Source organism: Chiloscyllium punctatum, chromosome 27 (assembly GCF_047496795.1).
Source record: "Chiloscyllium punctatum isolate Juve2018m chromosome 27, sChiPun1.3, whole genome shotgun sequence".
NCBI classification, from domain to species: domain Eukaryota; kingdom Metazoa; phylum Chordata; class Chondrichthyes; order Orectolobiformes; family Hemiscylliidae; genus Chiloscyllium; species Chiloscyllium punctatum.
In genome coordinates, this window is record NC_092765.1 from 44,293,161 (window position 1) to 44,315,141 (window position 21,981).

Consider the following 21,981-nt stretch of genomic DNA (forward strand, 5'->3'; position numbering starts at 1 on the left):
TGAATGACACAAAGAGATGGACAGGCTTGTGGTCAACCCCGGTTCTCCACGGTTTCATGATTCTACCAGACTTTCTTAACTCTCTCTAATAATATGGGGGCTGCTTTGTCTGTCTGAGACTAGTTTGAATCTTTTCATCTCCTATATAAGTGGATCTAAAGCTACTTCTGAATCTATATTTATGATTATCTGAAGAATCTTACCTAAAGCCTATTCTTGGTATTGTAACAGATTGATTTAGTAATTCAAGAGTATTAATTAATGTGAAATGTCATTATACATAAATACTGCAGCTGCATATTGTATCTCAGTCCAGTAACCTTGAGTCTACAGAGTTACTATCGTTCTACTTATGAAGACTGCATTAAGCAACTATTTTCCCAAGCCCTCTAACTATTGTCAGCCATGTTCTGCTGCTCAGTCTTGGGTAGCCTTAGCAGGATTCCACAATGACTTGATGCAACATTTCCAGTATCAACCATGTGGCACTGTCAGCCATACTTCTATACCCCACATTACTTGACGTTGAGGGAGGAATGTTGCTGACAGTGATCACACTCTTTCTCTTCATTCAAAAATTGCCATGTGCTTTCCTTCATCCAGCTGAACAGGCAGACATGTCTCACCTAAAAGATTGCATTAATACTATGCCCTACTCTACCCATACTGTATTGAAGTGTCAGCACAAATTGTAGTCAATTTCTGGAATATTTCTTGTGCCCACATTCTGCTGAAGTGAGAGTACTGAGGTGAAAAGAATGGAAAGCTTCTCAAGTCAGAGAAATCATGTAAAATTTGTCGTAGTCAGAAAGTCCTCTGCAAACCAAACAGTTTGGGTTAGAATGAGTGCTGAAGATCAGAATTGTAAATATAATGTGAGAGTGATAAATGAATGGGTGTGTTCCTGCTGAATCATTCTTTGATCTAACTCTTGAAGAATGATTCAACTCTCTAAGACTTGATCATTCCCTCTGGCAGTTTCCTGATGGCGCCAGGACTTGCTAATTTAAAGGATAATCAGATGGAGGAGGCACAACCGAGCATGTTAATTGCAATCCTTTGTAATGATTAATTGTGGAGTCTGACACTGAGAACTGCTTAAGAAAAGTTTGTCGTAGGTTTGACTATAAATGGGGAATGAAAATTTAAAGCCCGGTATTCACCAAATGACTTGAGATTTGCAAGAAATGATTTACTCAGTATTCACCACTTCACGGGTTTATATGCCAACCTGGCAATTTCCCTTCCTGCCTTTCAAAGAACTGTTGAACGATAGTTCATTGTTTTTAAAAAAAAATCAAATTGCCATTTCACAGACATCTGCTTTATAATTAAAAGCAAAAGCAGTGCTTGGAACAATACACTTATTGATCAATGATTTGTTAAGCTCTTATTCATTTTCCAAGAAACGTTGCTTTGATTCCAAATGTGGGAGCATTTGTTCTGAAACCTTTAAGCTTGCTGTGTTTTGAAAAGTCTCATTACTGCATAGATCTGTAGGGGTTGTTTTGTTTGGGGAGATGGATTTTGTGAGCATTACTCACTGGTTTCTAGTTGCTTGTCTTGTGCCTGAAGTATTGGGTGTGCTGCTTTGTGACTCATAGGTTTACATGTTTTACGCTGCTTTGTGTCAAATTGATACAAGTCTTACTATACAGCTGGCATAATATTGTTATGTGGTCAATATATGTTGTCTTTTTCCATTAAAAATACTGTCCAGCCATAACTGTCTGCTTTATTTTTCCTTCCCTCGTGCAGGGATTGCCGTGTGTCAGAAAACACAGTTTGTTTGATTCAAAAGCTGTTGCTTCTGGACCCTCAGCAAAGGCTGACTGCCACTGAAGTGCTGGATTCACTGAGCTCCATCATAGCTACATGGTGAGTTTGCTATGTTGTACATACAAAATTATTTTGTTTATGACCCTACCTTAAACCATTCATCTCTTAACACAGCTATAGATTTCTTACCTTCCTCTCGACACACTTCACTTCAAATCCATATTGTCAGAGGTTCTGTCTTTGAGGTCCTGTCTAGCTTGCCTGTATCACTCTGATTGCAAGCATGCAGTCAAATCAATCAGGAGAAGATTTGCAGTCAGACTGATCCCTTTTAAAGCCTCATGTCTTTTTTTCCCTCATCAAATGCCACTCGGAGCTTTTGTCACCTGGAACTGTAAATTTTGTTGAGTCATTTCATAACAGAATTAACTACTTAAACTTGCACAGCTAACTGTAACTTGCAAATTTCAGGGTGTTGCAAAAGCATGAGTAGAAAAGTGTACCTTCAGCACATTTGGATGAAAAATAGTTTTGGTTTGAACAATTTTGACTACATTTTTGAAGCAGTGCAAATGATGCATGACCTTACTATTAAATAATGGTTTCTTACCAAGCTGTCGAGAATGTGGTGCTGGAAAATCAGAGGTCAGGCAGCATCCCAGGAGCAGGAGATTTGATGTTTCGGGCAAAGCCGTTCATCAGGAATTATGCCCGAAACGTTGATGCTCCTCCTTGGATGCTGCCTGATGCTTTTCCAGCACCACACATTCTACTCTGATCTCCAGTATCTGCAGTCCTCACTTTCTCTTCATGAGATTCAAATCCCAACCAAGTACCTGAGCGTTAAACTCAAGGCTGACACTTCAGTACAGAGGGAGTGCTGCATTGTTGCGGATGCCATTCTTCTGCTGGGACACTAAACTGAAACCTCATCCGCCTGCGTGAGTGGATGCAAAAATGTCCCATGTCGTTTTGGTAAAGAAGAGCGGAGTCCCTGTGTCCTGGTCAACATCACAAAAACAGATTATCTGGTCATTATCGCATTGCTGTTTCTTGGAGTTTGCTGTGTGCAAATTAACAGCCACACTTGCAACATTATAATAATGGCTACACTTCAAAACTTACTACTTCGGCTGTGAAGTATCTTCAGACCTCTAGTGTATGTGGAAAGTGCTATTCAAATGCAAGTCTTTATCTCTTGAGGCCAACCATCTTTTGAAATCTCAATTCCCACTACTTCCCTTCTTGCCATGCTGATTAATTTCCTGGAAGATATCTCATTGCCCTGTGAATCCATCGATAGTACCTTTTATTGAGTGAATCTCCATTATGACTTCCAAAAGGGAATCTCTTCATTTCTTTCTCCCCACCCCAGCTTCCTAGGTTTAAGCCTAGTTCCCTGGCTGAAGATGTTGCTTTGCATCAGATTTCTACTAATGGAATTGCTGTTTCTAAGTGTTTGCTATTGTATTAAAATGCAAGTTGTAACATTATTCATCAACTGTTTAGATGAAGTGCAATAGCAGATTTTTCTGATACAGTGCTTCTATATCCTCTTGTAGGCAATCTCTTTCGTCACTTCATGGCCCTTTGCAGGTGGTGCCAGATATTGATGACCAAGTCAACAATCCAGAAATCCTACAGGAGGTAAGAACTCCTAGGCCTGAGTTGCTGTGCCTGATATATTGTACCTTTCAGTTTGCTAACAGTAGGAATAAAATAAGTCCGCCTGAATCAAGTTACTCGAGTGTATTAAGTTTATTTCTGTAACCAGGAATTAATTAGTCTGAATTGGAACTATTTGCACATAGCATGAGTCCAACCTTGCAAGTAAGCAATTTTCTGATATACTGCTTCATGACCCAGAAGATGTTTAAGCGTGAACTTTTAATTTATTTTTGTCATTGAACCTGTAAAATTTGCTCTTTGGCTTCATGACAGTTTTGAATATTTCTTAAAATTCACCACCTGTTTCATTTGCCTTTAACCCCTTATGTTTCTGCTGTTAATTTGGCAGCTAGTGCTTGGTTTAAGTTGCAAAGAATCCAGATATTTGGACATGGACTCAACCAGGGTGTGCACCTGGATTAATCTGGGCAGTTATCATGCAGTATGTCCTTGCTTTTGGTACTGAGACAAGATCACTTCAATCAATCCATCAAGCTGGTTGCTGACATTGCTTCCTGTCTTTGAAGGCTGGTACCTTCTCCACTGACAACTCATTAAAACTAGTATTCTTTGTGTTCTTTTTAATTCTTAGTGAGTAGCAACTCCCAAGTGATGAGTGTCCTCATTTGCCCATAAGGGGCATCATAGCCAAGTGGATTCTATTCCCTTTTAATAACTGCACACACTCGGAATAAAGTGACCCTGAATAGTGATCAGGCACGGGAATGCCCTTCTCCATAGATAAATGTGAGCTTCCCAACTGCTGTTTCATCTGAACTTCAGAAAAGACTGCCACCTGAGCCATTCTGTTCTATTGATTCCGTGCCATATTTGTCCACTGGCTGACTTCTCAGTGAGAAATGCTGTTGATTATATGATAGAATAAACTACGAGAGCATTCATTGACTGGGAAAGAGTGAGGACCAGAAGTATCAACATTTTAATCCTTTGAATATGTTCCACTCAATTGTGACTTCTGTACCTCAACTTCATTTTCCTTCCTGTCTCTCCCCTCACCTGTCAGTCTCTGCTTTGAAAGTTTCATGATGTGGAGGTGCTGATGTTGAACTGCAGTGGACAAAGTTAAAAATCACATCACACTAGGTCATAGTCCAACGGGTTTATTTGGAAGTACAAGCTTTCGTTACGGTACTCCTTCCATCAGGTAACTAGTGGTGCAGGATCATAAGATCCAGAATTTATAGCAGAAGATCATAGTGTCGTGCAACTGATACGATATATTGAACAAACCTAGATTGCTGTTAAGTCTTTCATCTTTTATCTTTGCAAGTGTTGATGCTTTAGATGTAAGCCCCAGGCTTCTTTTAAGTCATTTTGCTGAGATAACTTGAGGTTTTGTTTTAAAAAAAAGTGATGTCACAGTGCATTAAAGGTGTGAGGTTAGAGTCTGTCTGTATCCCAACCTCGACTCCGACTGGTTCTATTTCCAAAGTAGGAATTTATGAAATGTCACATGGATTGACTCCCTGCAGATTGTCTACTTTTTGAATAAAATAGAATCCATCTACAAATACAATTGTGCAATAGACTGTAGACTTGTGTGTATGGATGCATGTGAGGGGGAGAGTATTTGTGTGTGCGTATTTACATATTAATGAATCGATACATGCAACATATTCGAAAAGATGAAAGACTTAACAGCAATCTAGGTTTGTTCAATATATCATGTCAGTTGCATGACACTATGATCTCTTGGTGTAAATTCTGTTTCTTGTGATCCTGCCCCACTACTCACTGATGAAGGAGCACCGCTCCGAAAGCTAGTATTTCCAAATAAACCTGTTGGACCATAATCTGGTGTTATGATTTTTTAACTTTGAAACTTTCAAAAATTGTCAACCTCCATATCCATTTGGGAAAAGTGTTCCAAATTTCGACTACCTTTTGTGTGAAAGAGTTGAGAACAAGAGAGCACAAATTTAATGAAATTATCAAAAGAAGCAAAAGTAAGATGAGATGAAGCTTTTTCATGCTGTATGTGGTTGAAGTCTGGAATGTACTGCCTGAGAGAATAGTAGAGGCAGATACAATTGTTGCATTCAAAAGGGAAATCAACTGTTTAGAAAAGGAACAAAATATGTCGTTATAGGCAGTAGGCAGGAGAATGGAATTAAATAAAATCCTTGTTTTAGAGATTTGGTGCAGATATGATGGGCTGAATGGCCTCCTTTTGCACCATAACAATTCTGTGATACAGAGTACTTCCTGATTTCTAACCTTAATAGCCTAGCACAAATTATTTTTTTAAAATATTGTAGCTCTTTTTCTTTGGAAACCTCCCTCACCAAGTGGAAAGACTTCCCTGTGTTGACTCAGTACTTTAATGTTAAAGACTGCGATTACATCATCCCTCAATCTTGTAAACTCGAGGAAATGCAAGTCAGGTTTATATGTTTGACGTGCGTTCAATTTAATCCTTTAAGTTCTGAGATTGTTCCAGTGTACCTGCATTGTAACTCTTCCATGGTCATGTTTTTTTCTCCCCCCACACAGCATCAGCAAAGCTGAATGTCTCAGTGGCTTGAAGACAAATTGCTTCCTCACTCTAAACCCCTTGAGTTAGAGACCAATATTCCAATTGCCTTTGTGATTGTGCATTAGATTTTAGTAATATGTTGACATTTACTTAAATGCCTGTGCTCATCCATGGCTCTAGGCTCTTTCCATTAGAATTTATTCTGATTTGTGTTTTAGATACAAAGTGAGTAACCTTTCATTTCCCTACAACTGTCTTGCCTGTCAGTCTTGTTCCTTCATTTTACCTTTCGACTGCCAATTGCACTATTTGCTGTGTCTCCTAATTTAGTGCCATCTGTAAACTTAGATTTACAACTTGCAGGCTTTTCTAAAATCAAATCAATTATACATAGATTACAAAAAAATTAAAGCCTTCATCCAGATCCTTAGAGGAAAGATGATAAGTTAGTCATCCTTGAAGTCTATGACTGGATATTGAGCTGTGATTATTTTGGAAAAGAACAAAATAAAACAGATGTTAGAAATAAAAGCAGCAAAAAAGCCGCAAGTGCTAGAGGACTTCACAGAAGAATCATCATACTCAAAATGTTAACTCTCTTTCTCTGTCTCTCGATGGATGCTGCTAGACAGCTGCGTTCTCCAGCATTTTTTGTTTTTGTTGTACATTTGAATTTTGATTCTCATTCAAGATTTACTCCTGGTTTCACAGTAATGCTGTGCAGTTATCACTGATCCCAGAGTTAGCAAAGTGTTGGAATTAGTGATTCTTCAGTGTTGAAGGGCTGTGTAACCAATCATTGATTTAATTGGTTTTTTCAGTTGTTAATATTATCAAATTAAATGCTAGAGACCAGCTGTCAGCCACGTCCATCTTGATTTTTGTTGCTGTCTTTCAATAATTGTCTTCACAGCAAGCAGAGGTTTCTGAAGTGGAAACATTTTTCCACTGCTGATGGGACAGCACAATTGATGCAGAGTGAAGTGTGTGATCTTGTGATGTGCTGTGTTTTAGATACATACATTATAATTTGGTATTTGGATGGGATCACATGTTGAGCAATAAGAGGTTGAGCTGTGTGTTCTAACCATTCCTTCACTTGCACTTTAAGGAACATTGGAAGGCAGTAGGCTGATGAATAGACCATTGCCAGTAATCATGCATTTTTAAAATTACAGTTAAATTTTCTTCATTTGTGGTGTCTGAGGTTAAATCCAGCAAAGCATTGCAGTTAAAAGCCCCCTGTCTCTGATTGAAAGAAGGTTCTAATGTATAAGAAATATTGGCAGTCTCTTTACAAATACAGGACTAGACAAATTCATTTGCTTTTAATGTATACTTGTGTTGAGAGACTGCAGAGTCTTCTGTGGGAAAGGGCCACACACCATCAACTTATTAGGATGGAGGTACATTGGGACAGTGCAAAGTTGTTACTGTAAGTATAGGAGTTTGCTCTGCGTCAAGCTGCTGTACCTAACGAGGGAGTGATTAAATACCACAAATGGAAAAAAGTATATTATTCCCTAGAATTAATTTACTGTGCTGAACAGAAGTTTCACCAAAACCACATGTAAGTTTAGATACCAGCTCCTAACTGCTTTCTAAACAGTTACTGACTTGACGCGTTCAAACTCAAGATTGCACGGTGGCACAGTGGTTAGCACTGCTGCCTCACAGCGCCAGAGACCCGGGTTCAATTCCCGCCTCGGGCGACTGACTGTGTAGAGTTTCCACATTCTCCCCGTGTCTGCGTGGGTTTCCTCCGGGTGCTCCGGTTTCCTCTCTCAGTCAAAAATGTACAGGTTGGGTGAATTGGCCATGGTAAATTGCCCGTAGTGTCAGGTGCAGGGTAAATATAGGGGAACGGGTGTGGGTGGGTGCGCTTTGGCGGGTCGGTGTGGACTTGTTGGGCCGAAGGGCCTGTTTCCACGCTGTAAGTAATCTAATCTAATATATTGTCATTAAAGTCCCTTCTTAAAATGCCCTTTTTGAGGAAGATCATGCTGGGTCTTTTTATTATATCCAACTGAACAATGTAAGCACACAGCATTACATTTAGAAGATTTAATTCCAAATGTAGGTTGCACAAAGAGTTACCAGGTACCAGGGTGAAGTATGATTGGCTAAATGTTTATACTACTCTCAGCAACTGATGCCTAAAGACAGGAGTAGGTCATTCAACATATTGATCCTGCTTGAATACAATCATGGTTGACAGGGGTGTGAAATTCTGAAGATTCACAGCCCTCTGAATGAATGTAAATTCTTCTCATTGCCATCCTAAATGGCAACTCCCTCTTTAAATTTGTGCTCCCTGCTACTAGTCTTCCTCACCAATGTTTAATCTTTTTTGATATTTTGTAGATTTCAATGAGATCGCCTGTCAGTCTTTGAAACACTGATGAATCTGGGTCCTGTTTGTCCAATCTCCCCTTCATTGGACAGTCCCACTATATTGGGATCAAATCTGGTGCACCTAACAGTGCCACAGCTTTCCATCCTCAGATGTATTTACACCACAACACTAAATGTGCTGGGCGTGGGGTGGCAGATGAGAAGTTTGTTGCAGTTGGGAACCTTACATTTTTCTAATGACTTGACTCCCAGCTCTTTATAGTGATGGTGTGTGGAGAGGAAAAGACTGCATATTTTTTTTTAAAAATCTTGCTTTCCTTCTCAGGCAAAAGTCACAGAAGAGTCCTCACAATATGAATTTGAAAACTACATGCGGCAGCAGTTGATGCTGGCTGAGGGAAACACTATGCACGAGGTGAAGAGTTTTGCACACAAGCGACAGTTCAGCAACATCCCGCCAGTGCGACGCCTGGGCCATGATGCTCAGCCCATAAATCCCCTCGATGCGGCAATCCTTGCTCAGCGTTACTTGCGGAAATGACAGCTGGAAACAGCATCTGAAGCTCCACAAGCCAAGTTCACAGCACAGTAATACTCATCATGCCACGTAGTACCAATCCTGAGCAATACAGTATTCTGTGACCGATATGTAGCATTGGACGGAGTCTCTTCGAAAGGAAAACTGTAATTTTAAGAGGCAAAATAAGACGGCTTTTTTTATATACCCATATAAAGAAAGGACAGTATTGCAACATCGTCTGGGGCCGTAGTAGATGTTTAGTTTTTACTTTATATAATCTACCTCTTTCTTCATTTAACCAAGACATTCTCAGAACTATAGATTGAGAGACTGAGCTAAGTTTTGTTTTGTCCTATGTTGTGATTCTGGAAAGGACTTGTACTGCAAGAGATTTTAAGAGCATTAAGAATTGGGTGTGTTCATTCGCTGTGGAATCCCTTTTGCCTGCATTACCCGCTGAATAGTAGACTAAAATGTAGCTTGTTGGGTTTTCTTTTTCCCTTCCTCATCCCCTTTTTGTGAAAGATTTTCGAGCAGAATTCAGTGTGGTACAAAATGCCCAACAAAGGAAAATGTGAAGGAAAGAAAATCAATGTGATCCGTAGATATGTTGCTTTTATTGTACTTAACAGCAAAGATCACTTTAATTGGCCTTTCCCATCTTTTTCTAGTCATTTTTATTTTGGAATTTGAAAGCTGTTAGCTTGGAGGTTGGATTTATAAAAACTCATGACATACTTCAGCAGTTGTTTTTGATCCAGAGCTACTGGAATTTGTCAAGTTCACTGAGCTGCAGAAACTGTTAGAACACTAAAGAGCAGTTGAGTGTGTCATTTTCTTTTATTTTACAAGCTCAGGGAGAACATTCAGCGTTGCCACCAGGATTTCACTAAAGCATTGAACAAGAGAGATTCCCACACAACTATTCATGGTGCTTCAGTGCCCAGTAGTGGTTTTGCCCTTTCATACATCACTTTTGAGTCAATGGAGACTTTGAATTTATAGAAGACTGGTGGCAGCAGGCATCTTGCTTGTGTTGGGAGTGATTTTGACATGAATTAGTCATCTCCCAATCAAATGACCTGACAGAATTGTAGTTTGGTTTGGTAGCAGTGGGCCTGGTGACAACGTGACATTGTTGTGTTTCTGAGCATTCAGTGAGTCCCTTCAGTTTAGGTTTCATTGCATTAAGTGCACAGGATTTGTAATTGTAAAACATTCATCACCTGCAGAATTGGTTAACTGGACAATTATGAGGCAAATCTTTCTTTTATTATAACCATTGCACAGATTTTGTGCTGCTGCCTGGACCATTTGTGTCATGTCTGCCTCTTCCCACTTGCCTTTTCTCTGGGCATGCATTTTACTTTGTCTGTAAGTAACAATGAACTTTTTGATTTACTGTTTTAGAAGTGGCCATCACATTACACAATAATGGTCATGCTCGGCCAATTCTCTATCTTACCATTTATTGGGGAATAATCCATTTATTGCTTGCCACCTCATCCAGTCAGTCTGGCTCAGGTATAAAGCTTGTACCTTTTGGGGATCTGTGAATACATCAGGTCTGCTTTTATGATGGGCCAGTACAATCTGATCTTTTCAGATCTGTTCTAGTTTGCTGTCAGTCCCAGAAGAGTCACCAGTGAAGAACATATATGGACCCTTTAATAAGGGCAATAGATCTCAACCTACTCTGCATTTTCATTTTCCCATCGCTCTGTAAAATGACAACAGAGACTACTTAATCTTATTCCAACCATCCAAAGATTGAGGTTCAGGTGCTTGCTTCCTGATTGACAGACCATACTCCTGGTTCTGGTGATCCTTTTTCAAGGCTGGGTCTTGGGAGTGTCATTTAACTGTAGCACAAATTACTTATGCCAGCCAAATGTTGCCTAAGTGACTTTGGAATTGTGTTGGGTTTTTTTTTAAAACCCATATTTTAATGAGGGGAGGGTATGTATAATGATTCCAGGGCGGTCTGCAGTAACATGGAGCTTGGTGTATGTTTTGTTTTGTGATGGCTTTCAACTTCTTTGAGTTTTCTCAATGTTGAGAATTTTAGTTAGTATTAAAACCAGTGATAAATGCCTGTCTTGCCCAAATTTGTTGAACCTGTGAAAATATACAAGGACTCAAGTCGATTTATTTCAAATTTAACAATTGAGGGAAGGTTTGGTCTCTTGTGTGACAGGTGGTTAAACAAGGAAACCTCTACCATTCAGGGATGATCTCAAGTGATCTCTGGTCAGTGTGAACTTGTAGGTTGTTTTTGTTGGGAGGGGAGAGAAATGCTGTGATGCGGTCAAGGGTTATATTTATTAAATACAGTGTTCCTCAAAGCTTTATATTGTGTGATTGGGTAAACAAATTGAATGCTTGGGGTAGGGTGAAGTTTGGTCTTACGTTGATGATTTCCAACATTCTGCAGATCTTTGGGTCCTTGTGGAAGTGGGTTTTTTGGTGCTAGTGTGTATATTGTTGGGGCATCTGACTGCCGTCCATTATCATGCAGCAAGCGGACTCATATGTACAGAGGTGAAGTCCTGAAACTGTACTGCAAATGTTTGCTTATATTAATGAGACAGGTTTTCATGGAAGTCGCACTGTCCATTCGGTGCTTCACTAAAGTGAGTTTGAAGAGCCCCTGATCCCACCATTGGGGACAACTTGGGTAAGTGAATGTGTCCCATTTTGAGTGTGGTATTTTAATCAATTTTGGTGGAACACAAAGTAGCAGTTTATGATAAGACTCCAATATGAATGCAGTAAAGCATAGAAGGTCTTTAAAATGCTTAAGTAAATAATTTTTGAACGGCCTTTAAAGGCCAAAGTAGCTTTTAATGGTGCGACAGGAGGGTTGTTGAAGAAATAGTCCCCATTTCACTGACCAGCTTGAGTTGGGTCTGAAGATATTGTGATGCTGGTAGAGTAATGCTCACGTTGAGGTCTCGACCCATGAACTTGTTGATCTTCAATGTATTCTTGTTGGAAGTTGGCATTTTGGAATCAGAGGCTGTATTTTTTACTGACTCTTAACCACAGTGCTCAGGATCCATGAAAATTAGTTTTTTTTGGGGGGTACTTATCAGCACTGTGGAATTCACCTTCCTGAATTAGATGTTATTAATGGTGAGGTAACTATGATTTTGCCACTGAGGGCACATCAGTGCTGTAGAGGATGAAGGGTTTCACCAAAGACCCTGCTGTGCTGCTATTGGGTCTTGGCTCGTGCTTTTCCAAAAAATAACTGCTTTGGGGAGTGCTGAGCCCAATGGAGAGATCAGCAGAGGAGTGGCCCCATCACTTGTTACATCGTAGACTGTTTCTTCAACTCCTCATTCACTGAGTTCTCTGAGCCTTACTCCAGTCTGGCTGCTCCAGTTACTTTTTTTTGTAATACAATAAATTGTATATAATTCCTGATAACCTTAATTCAGTGGAAAGGCAAAGTATTACAATTTGTCACAATTAGAAGCTGTGGCTTTTTACTTCATCCTGGGAAATCTTTTTATTGAGCAATTTTCTTTTGTTTCCCTCGAATTATGTCTTTATGATAAAAGTGATTATCTAATCAGACTGGAATAATGCAGCAGCCCATGCATGTCGATGATTTGTGTGCTTTGAGCTGCCTCTGGGTGTACCAATTGAAGTACGTTGTATGAGATGTCAGTAGAAAGGAATTGTGATCATTGTATACAAATTTGTATAAATAAAGATGACATATTTTTGTACTTCATTTAAAATCTACTTGCATGTCAGCAATAAATTTCATACTGTAGAGATGTTCATTTTGATTTGTGGTTGAATGGGTTCATATCAAGTTACCTGTTGTCAGTCTCCAATGGAATCATGTAAAGTTGATCTCAGTGTCACAGAGACCATTATGTTCAAGGATGGCCACAACTCCTGTGGTGATTAGGCTCAAGGTTAAAAGAGTGCTGCTCCTTTCGAATGAGATATTTGTCATTTCAAGTCATGAGTATCCTCAGCCATACTCCCAGGCCAGATGAAGCTGAAAGCTCTCTCTACTTAGTTTCCTTTGATCATGTTACACTGGTACAGCATGGATGCATTTTCAGTGCTTGAGCTACAGTAACAAGGTTTATTAGATCTGCGTTGTGTGTGTTCTCTCAGAAATGGGAACACCTCCATTTCTTCGAATTATTCTCCTTGGTCATTTATTGCGCTGTTTGAGACATTGCTGTGTGCAAATATATTGCTGCTTTTCCTACAAAATGAATAGGTATTCATAGAATATTCCAGTGAATATTTTCACATCCTTTCTAATTAACTTAGCAATCTTAATTGGTAATATCTCCCCTTCTCCCAGTTAATTTTATTACCCCTGCTGAGTTGTATTCATTTTTGGTTTATGTTGCATTGTTTAGAGATCTGTCACTGAACGGCAAGTGGGATGTCTTAAAAGTTGTGATTATTTATTCTTTCGTGTAATGTAGGTATCACTGATGAGGCTAGTTGTTGTCTTCCCCTAATTGTCCCAAAACTGAGTTGGTTGCTCAGCTATTTCAGAGGGTAGTAAAGAGTCAACCACATTGCCTTGGGTTATAGTCTCATAGAAAACATAGAAACATAGAAAAAATACAGCGCAGTACAGACCCTTTGGCCCTCAATATTGTGCCGATCCAAGCCCACCTAACCTACACTAGCCCACTATCCTCCATATGCCTATCCAATGCCCGTTTAAATGCCCATAAAGAGGGAGAGTCCACCACTGCTACTGGCAGGGCATTCCATGAACACTCAACTCGCTGAGTAAAGAATCTACCCCTAACATCTGTCCTATACCTACCACCCCTTAATTTAAAGCTATGCCCCCTCGTAATAGCTGACTCCATACGTGGAAAAAGGTTCTCATGGTCAACCCTATCTAAACCCCTAATCATCTTGTACACCTCTATCAATTCACCCCTCAAACTTCTTTTCTCCAATGAAAACAGCCCCAAGTGCCTCAGCCTTTCCTCATACGATCTTCCTACCATACCGGGCAACATCCTGGTAAACCTCCTCTGCACCCGTTCCAGTGCCTCCACATCCTTCCTATAATATGTAGGCCAGACCAAGGATGGCAGATTTCCTTCCCTAAAGGACATTTGTGAACCAGATGGGTTTTTACAAAAAATGATAATTAATAAAAAATTGTCAGTTTTATATTCCAAATTAATTTATCAATTTAAACTTCACCATTTGCTGTGGTGGGAATTCCACCAACACATTTGTAGTCCTTATTCGAGGCATACGACAGTGTTGTCACACTGCTACAGCTGTATCAGCCAAGAGCAGGGAACCAACCTAAACTAAGTCTATCTGAGACTCTGTTCCATTCCTGACTTTCTATGGATTATTTTTCAAAAAAAGAGCCCGAGTGTACCTTGTTTAGTGTTTATTCATGTATGTGAAAAAATAATACGTTTAACGACTGTGTGTTGTTCTCTGCTATTCTATTCAATATCTGATTCTGTCCAGGTTAATGGCTTTTTAAGTTCTAGTTCATGCTACGCAGATCATGAATGCTGTGCTGTCAAAATATGATGTGCTGCTCATTAAGGCTGATAATATCCACATTCCTGCAGCGACAGCCTTTCTGTATATCTCGTGATTATTAGTCTGCTTCATGTTGCTGTGCTGTGTTCTGCTTTTTACTCCCTTTTGTTAAGGTGGTTCTCTATAGCACTCTATTTTTGCTCTGAAATGTAAGGTGTTGTTTTGAAGACCCACTTCAGACAATTGAGTGTAAAGTCTGGGCTGTTGCTGCAGCTGAGGTGCATGGAGATGCAAAGTTTGACTCCTGTCTACATTTTCAAGTGGCCCAGCATATTATTGTGGAGAACAGTCGGGCAATTCTTCCCCATGTCTTAGTGCCGTTAATGTTTGCTGTAAAGCTGATGTAATGCTTCCATTAAGTTTGAATTTAGTTATCATTTATTTTCATTGCACTAACTTCATTCTCACTGCCTCTGCGATTACTACCTGTGGCTGCAAAGTTAAAAATCACACAACACCAGGTTATAGACCATCAGGTTTATTTGGAAGCACATGCTTTCGGAGTGCTGCTCCTTCATCAGGTGCCAATCACCTGATGAAGGAGCAGCACTCCAAAAGCTAGTGCTTCCAAATAAACCTATTGAACTATAACCTGGTGTTGTGAGATTTTTAAAATTTTTATAAACCCCAGTCCAGCACCATCTCTAAATTGTGGCTGCAAAGGCAGCTTTGGATGTAGCTACAGGCATGGGATGCGCCCTCTAGGGACAACGTGCTATTATGACACAAATAAATTATTTAATGATGTGCACTGCAAACTGTAATTAACAATGAAAGCATAAACTGATATCCAGCTCAACAATTAATCATGAAAGTAGTGTAGATATTCCAGTTAATATTTTCATATTCCTTTCCTATTAGCTTACCAACTTTATTTGGCAGTGTATATCTCACCCAGATAGGTTCACTGCCCCTGCGAAGTTGTATTCCTTTTTGGTTGATGTGTTGGTCTCAAAAATCACCAGCCCCGCTTTGTGTCAAAATCAGTGACTGTGCTTGATGAAGGACGTGAGAGTGAACATTTGGAGAAGAGAGCTGCTATGGGTCATTTTAGAATGTGCTATCAAGTATAGCTCCTTCCTGTGTCTTGACCCCAAAGCATCAACCATGATTGTATTGATTTGCTGAACAGTCTCATGCTGCTCTATTATCTAACTGTGTTCACATTCCTTGTGTTCTTGAGGGCTGAATGAGAGCTGTGTCTAAAATGTACACAATGGCATTTCTTTTAAAGTTTACTCTTGGAGTATAGATGTGGTACCATTCAGCCATCTCTCTGTTATAATCTTTGAAGGTTTTGTTCTTGGGGTTATTTGCTTGCCTGATGGTTGGGTGTGAATAGTCCTCCTGAATGCTACATCATGTCAAGCCTCCAACACTACCAGTAGAACTGTGAATTTAAAAAAAGGTGCCATTGCCTGAATGGGTGTGTGTGTGTGTGAGTGTGAGTGTGAGTGAGAGAGAGAGAGAGAGAGAGAGAGAGAGAGACACTTTTTAGGCAAGGGGTGAGGTTGAGAAGGCAGGAACCTCCAATCAGCCTGGGAAAAGAGCCCACCTCTGTTGTCATCACTCTGCGTCACAAACCAACTTAGCTGGACTGAAATGCTGTCAATCACAGAATGTTACGATGTAGAAGTTGACAATTGTTTGTATTTGCACTGACTGCACATTTTTTGCTCTTTCTCTGCAACCCTGCACATTCTTTCTGAATAATCACTGCCTCAATTGAACCCGCTCCATCACACTTTTAGGCAGTACATTTGTTTACCAGCAGGATCCATTTCTCTCTAGCCACTCTGTCTCGACCCTTCATGATTATAAAAAGGTCTCTCAAATCGCCTTGGCTTTCTCCATCACCAGGCAGAGGAGTTCCACCCTCTCCAATTTTTCCTGATAACTGAAGTGTCTCATTCCTGGAAAACCATTCTCATAAACCTCTTCTGGATTCTCCCCAGTGCATTTACATGCTTCCTATTTGCGGGTGTCTGTGTAGTTAGCACTGCTGCCTCCAAGCACCAGGCTGTGCAAACTCCACACACGTTCTTCCTGTGTCTGTGGGTTTCCACTGAGTTCTCTGGTTTCATCCCACACTTCAAAGATATGCAAGTTAGATGGATTAGCTATGGTAAATGCATGGTCACAGGGATAGAGTGGGGGACGGGGGGTGAGTGGGTGAGATGACCTTTTAGTCCAGAACAGTACTCAGGCTGAGGTCTAATCAGTGTTTTGTGTATAAGTTTGGAGTGACTTACCTGCACTTGAAAATTTCATAGGGCAATAAAATTCATCTCACGGGTTCTGGGTACAGTCCATTTCAGCATCACTGTATTGTGTGACCAGAGCACGCACTGCTTTGTCTCTCGCTTTGCTGAAAGGGAGGTTGTAGGGCTTTGCCATAATGTGTCACCTACCCTCTCAGGAGCAGCCCACCCACCTTCACTTCATTGTACATAAAGTGGAGGATCATCATCAGAATCAAGTTCATCCACAAGTTACTTTAGACTGAACTGTTAGTTAGATTTTTATCTATGAATGCACGAGGTTAATCACTGTACAGTAGATGGGATAGTAACATTTGGGATGAATTGTTCTCTTCAGCTGTATGTACGGTGTATTTAAATGATCAGATATGGGCAGGCACTTACTATCTTATGAGTGATTAGAGATTCCTGTTTGCAATAACTGGAAAGGAAATCTTTGTTATTATTGTTGTTGAACTCAAAAATTGAGTTTTTATTTTAAATCTATTAACTGTACCCAGTAGTCAACCATGCAGCCAATTAAAGTCTACATGTAGTGTCTATTTTGGGTGATGGAAACCAGGAAGAGGTGAGATCAAAATGCAGTTGGAGGGGGAGATGAAGCACTCTATCCCCCACGCTGCACACTTCTCACTAAAAGCATCAAGAGTATTGATGGGCACCATGCTACCTCTCTAAGGATACTTAGGCACAAAGATAGCCAGGGTGACCCCCACAGCAGTTATGACCCCCTCCTGACCTGTTGCTTGGAGCTGCTTATAGCCAGCCTAGCCATGCCCATTTGAGGAGATCCTCTGATCTATCCATCCCCCCTCTGCACCAGATGCCCAAAGGTCAGGAGTGTGTGGGGCTGAATGGCAACAAGAAACTTTATTAAGTAACAGAAAAGGGGGTGCAACTACCCACAACCAATCTAAGTATAATCCACAGCCTCCACAGTGCTGCAAACTAAACAGTTGGGTTACCGGCCACTTGGCTATCTCCTTTCTCCCTGGTGGTGGGAATTGGATAAAGATTTGTACATCTGTTGTCTTTTGCTGTGTCTCGTACCTGCACACACACAACATGGATGCTGGGGGAAAATAAGCACTACTTCAGTTAGGCCATAGTGCTGGGGCTTTTTTAAAAAAGAGGAATAAAATGTATAACCAGGAGATTGAGTTGCCTAAATTTGGGGTGCTGGCTGGTGCACCAGTCAGTGTGTTACTGCTGGAACTGAAGATTTTCCTTTGTCTTTTTAAAAAAGAAAAATATTTAAGTACAATCCACAGCCTCCACAGTGCTGCAAACTAAACAGTCGGGTTACTGGCCTCTTGGCTGTCTCTTTTCTCCCTGGTGGTGGGATTTGAATAAAGACTTGTACACCTGTTGTTTTTCACTGTGTCTCGCACCAGAACGCACACAACAGGGGGGTGGGAGAAGAAGAATAAGTACTACTGCAGTTAGGTGGTAGTGTGGGGGCTTTTTTAAAAACAAGATTCTGCTGCCTTTTCCAAAAAAAAAGTTGGGTTGGGAGTTTGTGAACAGCCACAATCAGCGGTTATAAAGTACTGCTGTGTGTAACACCCTCCACCCCAGGAGCCTGAGAGAAAGAGGGAGAGCTCCATCATAGCCCTCCACAAGGGATTTCACCGCCAAGTGACCAATAACTACACTAAGCCATGTCTGGGGAAGTGAAGCTTGGAGTTGAGATGATGTGTAACAGCAGCCAGTACAAAAAGCACCTCCATCCATGGAGGCTACAAGCTTTACCCAGTTTCTGACCAACACTCAGATCCTGTAAGGTAGCACATGACTCCACTTTCCATCCATTTTCTTTTGAATGTTATCCTCTCTTGAAATAATTCTAAGAGAGTGAGGTATCCATGCTGAATTATGATGATGGAGTTAGTCAGGTCTGAGTATTTGCTGTGGAACTATGGGAGGAAGCATAACTGGAGACTAGCCTACCCCTGTACAGAGTGAAGATGGGTACAGGGATGTAACTGGGGCTAAACTCCATGCTGATGGTACCCATCTACTGCAACCACAGCTAAGAGCGTTTCATTGAACAAAGAACAGCAGCAACTTATATCACACACTAAAACACCAAGAATCTTATGAGAAGAATCAGACAAAAAGTTACACCTCAGCAAACAATTTGACTAACAACTTGGGGTGGCACAGTGGCTCAGCGGTTAGCACTGCTGCCTCACTGTACCAAGGACCCAGGTTCAATTCCAGCCTCAGGCGACTGTGTGGAGTTTCACATTCTACTTGCGTCTGTATAGGTTTTCTCCCACAATCCAAAGATGTGCAGTTAAGTGAATTGACCATGTTAAATTGCCTATAGTGTTAGGGTGCATTGGTCAGGGGTAAATATAGGGTAGGCGAATGGGGTCTGGGTGGGTTACTCTTCAGAGGGGGTGGTGTGGACTTGTTGGGCTGAAGGGCCTGTTTCCATACTGTGGGGGTTCTAATCTATTTACAACTTGGCGAGAGTTCAACTTTAAATCCCATTTTAAAGCAGCAGAGATAGAAAGGGATAGGATACAAGTTCCTGGTCCGAAGGAATTGAAAAACGCACACCAAGAAATGAACCTCTTCTGAAGAAGGGTCACTGGACCCAAAATGTTATCTCAGTTTCCTCTCCACAGATGCTGCCAGACCTGTTGAATTTTTCCACAATATTAGTTTTTGTTTCTGATTTCCAGTATCTGTAATTTTTTTTAAGAAAAGAATCTACTTGCCTTGTATAGGTGATACCTGCCCCATCTGTTTGAGAAGCATGTACCATTACTTGACAAGTATACTTGGCTACCAGTTTCCTGATTATTAAGTTAAAACATATACTCTGATTTTGCACTGTATAAATGAACTGTAACTTTGATTCAGAAGGCAGGCAGTTAAAGTTGTTGGTGTTGAGGAGGTGGCAGGAACAGGCTGTCTGCTATTGCAGTGACACATGTCTTTCATTTCCTGTATCACCCATATAGAAACCAGCTCAGAAGGTTTTAAAGAGATCCGAAAGTCCATTTCCCACGGCTGCTTTTCTGAGCGAGAGTGTCCCACTACCAATCGCAGAGGTATAGAGGTGGGACACAATAAACGCATCATAAAGACTTGCATTTACATGATGTATTTCATGACCTCAAGATATTCCAATTAATTTTTAAACATATACCAAATTGGAGCACAGCAAGATCCTGTGAAGAACATTGGTGTAAGAAATGTTAAATCTTTAAAACAGAATCTTACAGTAACAGAATAAAACCTGTTTGGTTCATTACGTCTATGCTGATGTTTCTTGAACAATGACCCAACCATTATCCATCAATGACCTTCCCTCCATTATAATGTCAGAAGTGGGGATTTTTGCCAATGATTACACAGTGTTCAGCAATTCTCCTCAGATTCTGTAACAGTCCGTGTCCAAATACATCAAGATCTGGACAATATCCGGATTTGGGCTGACAAGTGGGAAGTAACATTCGTACCACACAAATGCCAGACTATAACCATCACCATTAAGAGACAATCTAGCCATCACCCTTTGACATTCAATGGTGTTGCCATCACTAAATCCTCCATTTTCAACATCATTGACCAGAAATTTAACTTGACTCACCACATAAACACTGTGGCTATAAGAGCAGGTCAGAGGCTAGGAATGCTGTGGGGAGGAACTCACCTCCTGACTCCTGCCCATCCACCATCTACAAGGTACAAATCAGGACTGTGGTGGAATACTCCCCATTTGTCTGGCTGGATGCAAGTCCAACAACTCTCAAGAAACTTGACTCCATCCAGGACAAAACAGCTTGCTTGATTGGCATTACATCCACAAGCATCCACTTCACCCACCACCTACATTCAGTAGCATCAGTGTGTACAATCTACAGATGCACTGCAGACATTCACCAAAGATCCTCAATCAGATTCTTTGAAACTCATGACTGCTTTCATCTAGAATGTCAAGGGCAGCAGATATATGGGAATACCATCACCTGCAAGTTCCCCTGCAAGTCACTCACCATCCTGACTAGGAAATGTATCACCGTTACTGGGTCAAAATCCTGGAATGTCCTCCCCACAGCAGGTGCACTGCAGAGTTTCAGGATGGCAACTAGGGATGGGCTATAAATACTGGCCAGCCAGCAATGTACATATCCCATAAAGGAATTTTTAAAAGACCCTCCCTCAAAACCCCCATGCACCCTCCTGCTCCCACCATCTTCATCAGGGTTCTTGTTTTCTTCACTATTTTAAGTGGCTAATTCTTAAATGTATTTGATGCTATTCATCTCAAACACTCCACATGGGAGCAAGGTTTTCATTCTCATCACATTCCAAAGGAAGTGGAATGACTTGTTGAGTTTATTAGTGACTATATTACATTTATTATCCTAGTTTTGGATTTTGTCACCAGTGGAAGTATCTCTACATCTACCCCACTGAAAATTTATAATTTCTTCCGACGAGCTGGAGATAAAAAGCTTAAACGCACGTACCAACACATTCAAGAACAGATTCTTCCCCACTCTTATTAGACTTCTGAGTGGACCTCTCAAATTTCAAATTTAACGCCTATCCTACTCTTTGTGCATCTTCTCTGTAGCCGTAACGTTGTATTCTTCGCTCTGTTCTATTACCCAAATGCACTTGGTATGGTATGATCTGCCTGTGCTGCACGCAGAACAAAACTTTTCACTGTACCTAGGTGCATGCGACAATAATAATAAATCAAATCAAATCAGCATAATTTTGAAGACCTCTAACAGATCAGCCTTTAGTTTTCATTTGCTGAGGAAAAGAGCCCCATGATTTGTCTTTATAGTTATATTATCCTGATGCTGGTATCATCATTGCAAATCTTTTATTCCACTTTTCTCTAGGGCCTGTGTTTTTTTTATATAATGAAGAAAACAGAGATCCAACTGAAGTCTAACCAAGGCTCTGTGTATGTTTTATATAAATTTTCTTCTTTGGAAGTCATTCTTCTTCAAATAAATGTCAACAATTTGCATTTTTTAAAGTCTTTATTAGTCGATCTTGTCACTTTTAATAGTTTTGTGTATCTGTACCCCTGGGTCCCTTGTGACTCTTGTACTTTGATTCTTATTTTCCAAGATATAGGTAGCATTTTGCCTCAAACCTAGGTTGGTTGTTAGATATATGTTGTCCAGGACACTAACTTGCTTTTAAATAATGCCATAGAGTTGGGTCAATACAGAAATGGTGGATGAGGCCTAAGCTTGAAAATAAAAGTACCGACAATGCAGCACTCTTGACTGTAACAATATTTTGTGCTCAAGACACTGAAATAGAACTTGAAAGTATGACTGTCCCCTACT

General features: G+C 40.5%; 1 protein-coding gene across 2 annotated transcripts in view; it reads left to right on the forward strand.

Annotated features, from left to right (window-relative positions):
- Positions 1–12,603, forward strand: part of stk40 (serine/threonine kinase 40) — a 73,286-nt gene extending 60,683 nt beyond the window's left edge. For both annotated transcript variants that reach the window (XM_072548567.1, XM_072548568.1), the window contains exons 9-11: positions 1,759–1,878; positions 3,342–3,426; positions 8,625–12,603. In XM_072548567.1, the coding sequence (XP_072404668.1) occupies positions 1,759–1,878; positions 3,342–3,426; positions 8,625–8,840 (421 nt within the window). In that variant the 3' untranslated portion in view covers positions 8,841–12,603. The remainder of the gene's footprint in view (positions 1–1,758; positions 1,879–3,341; positions 3,427–8,624) is intronic.
- The last annotated feature ends 9,378 nt before the right edge of the window (positions 12,604–21,981 follow it).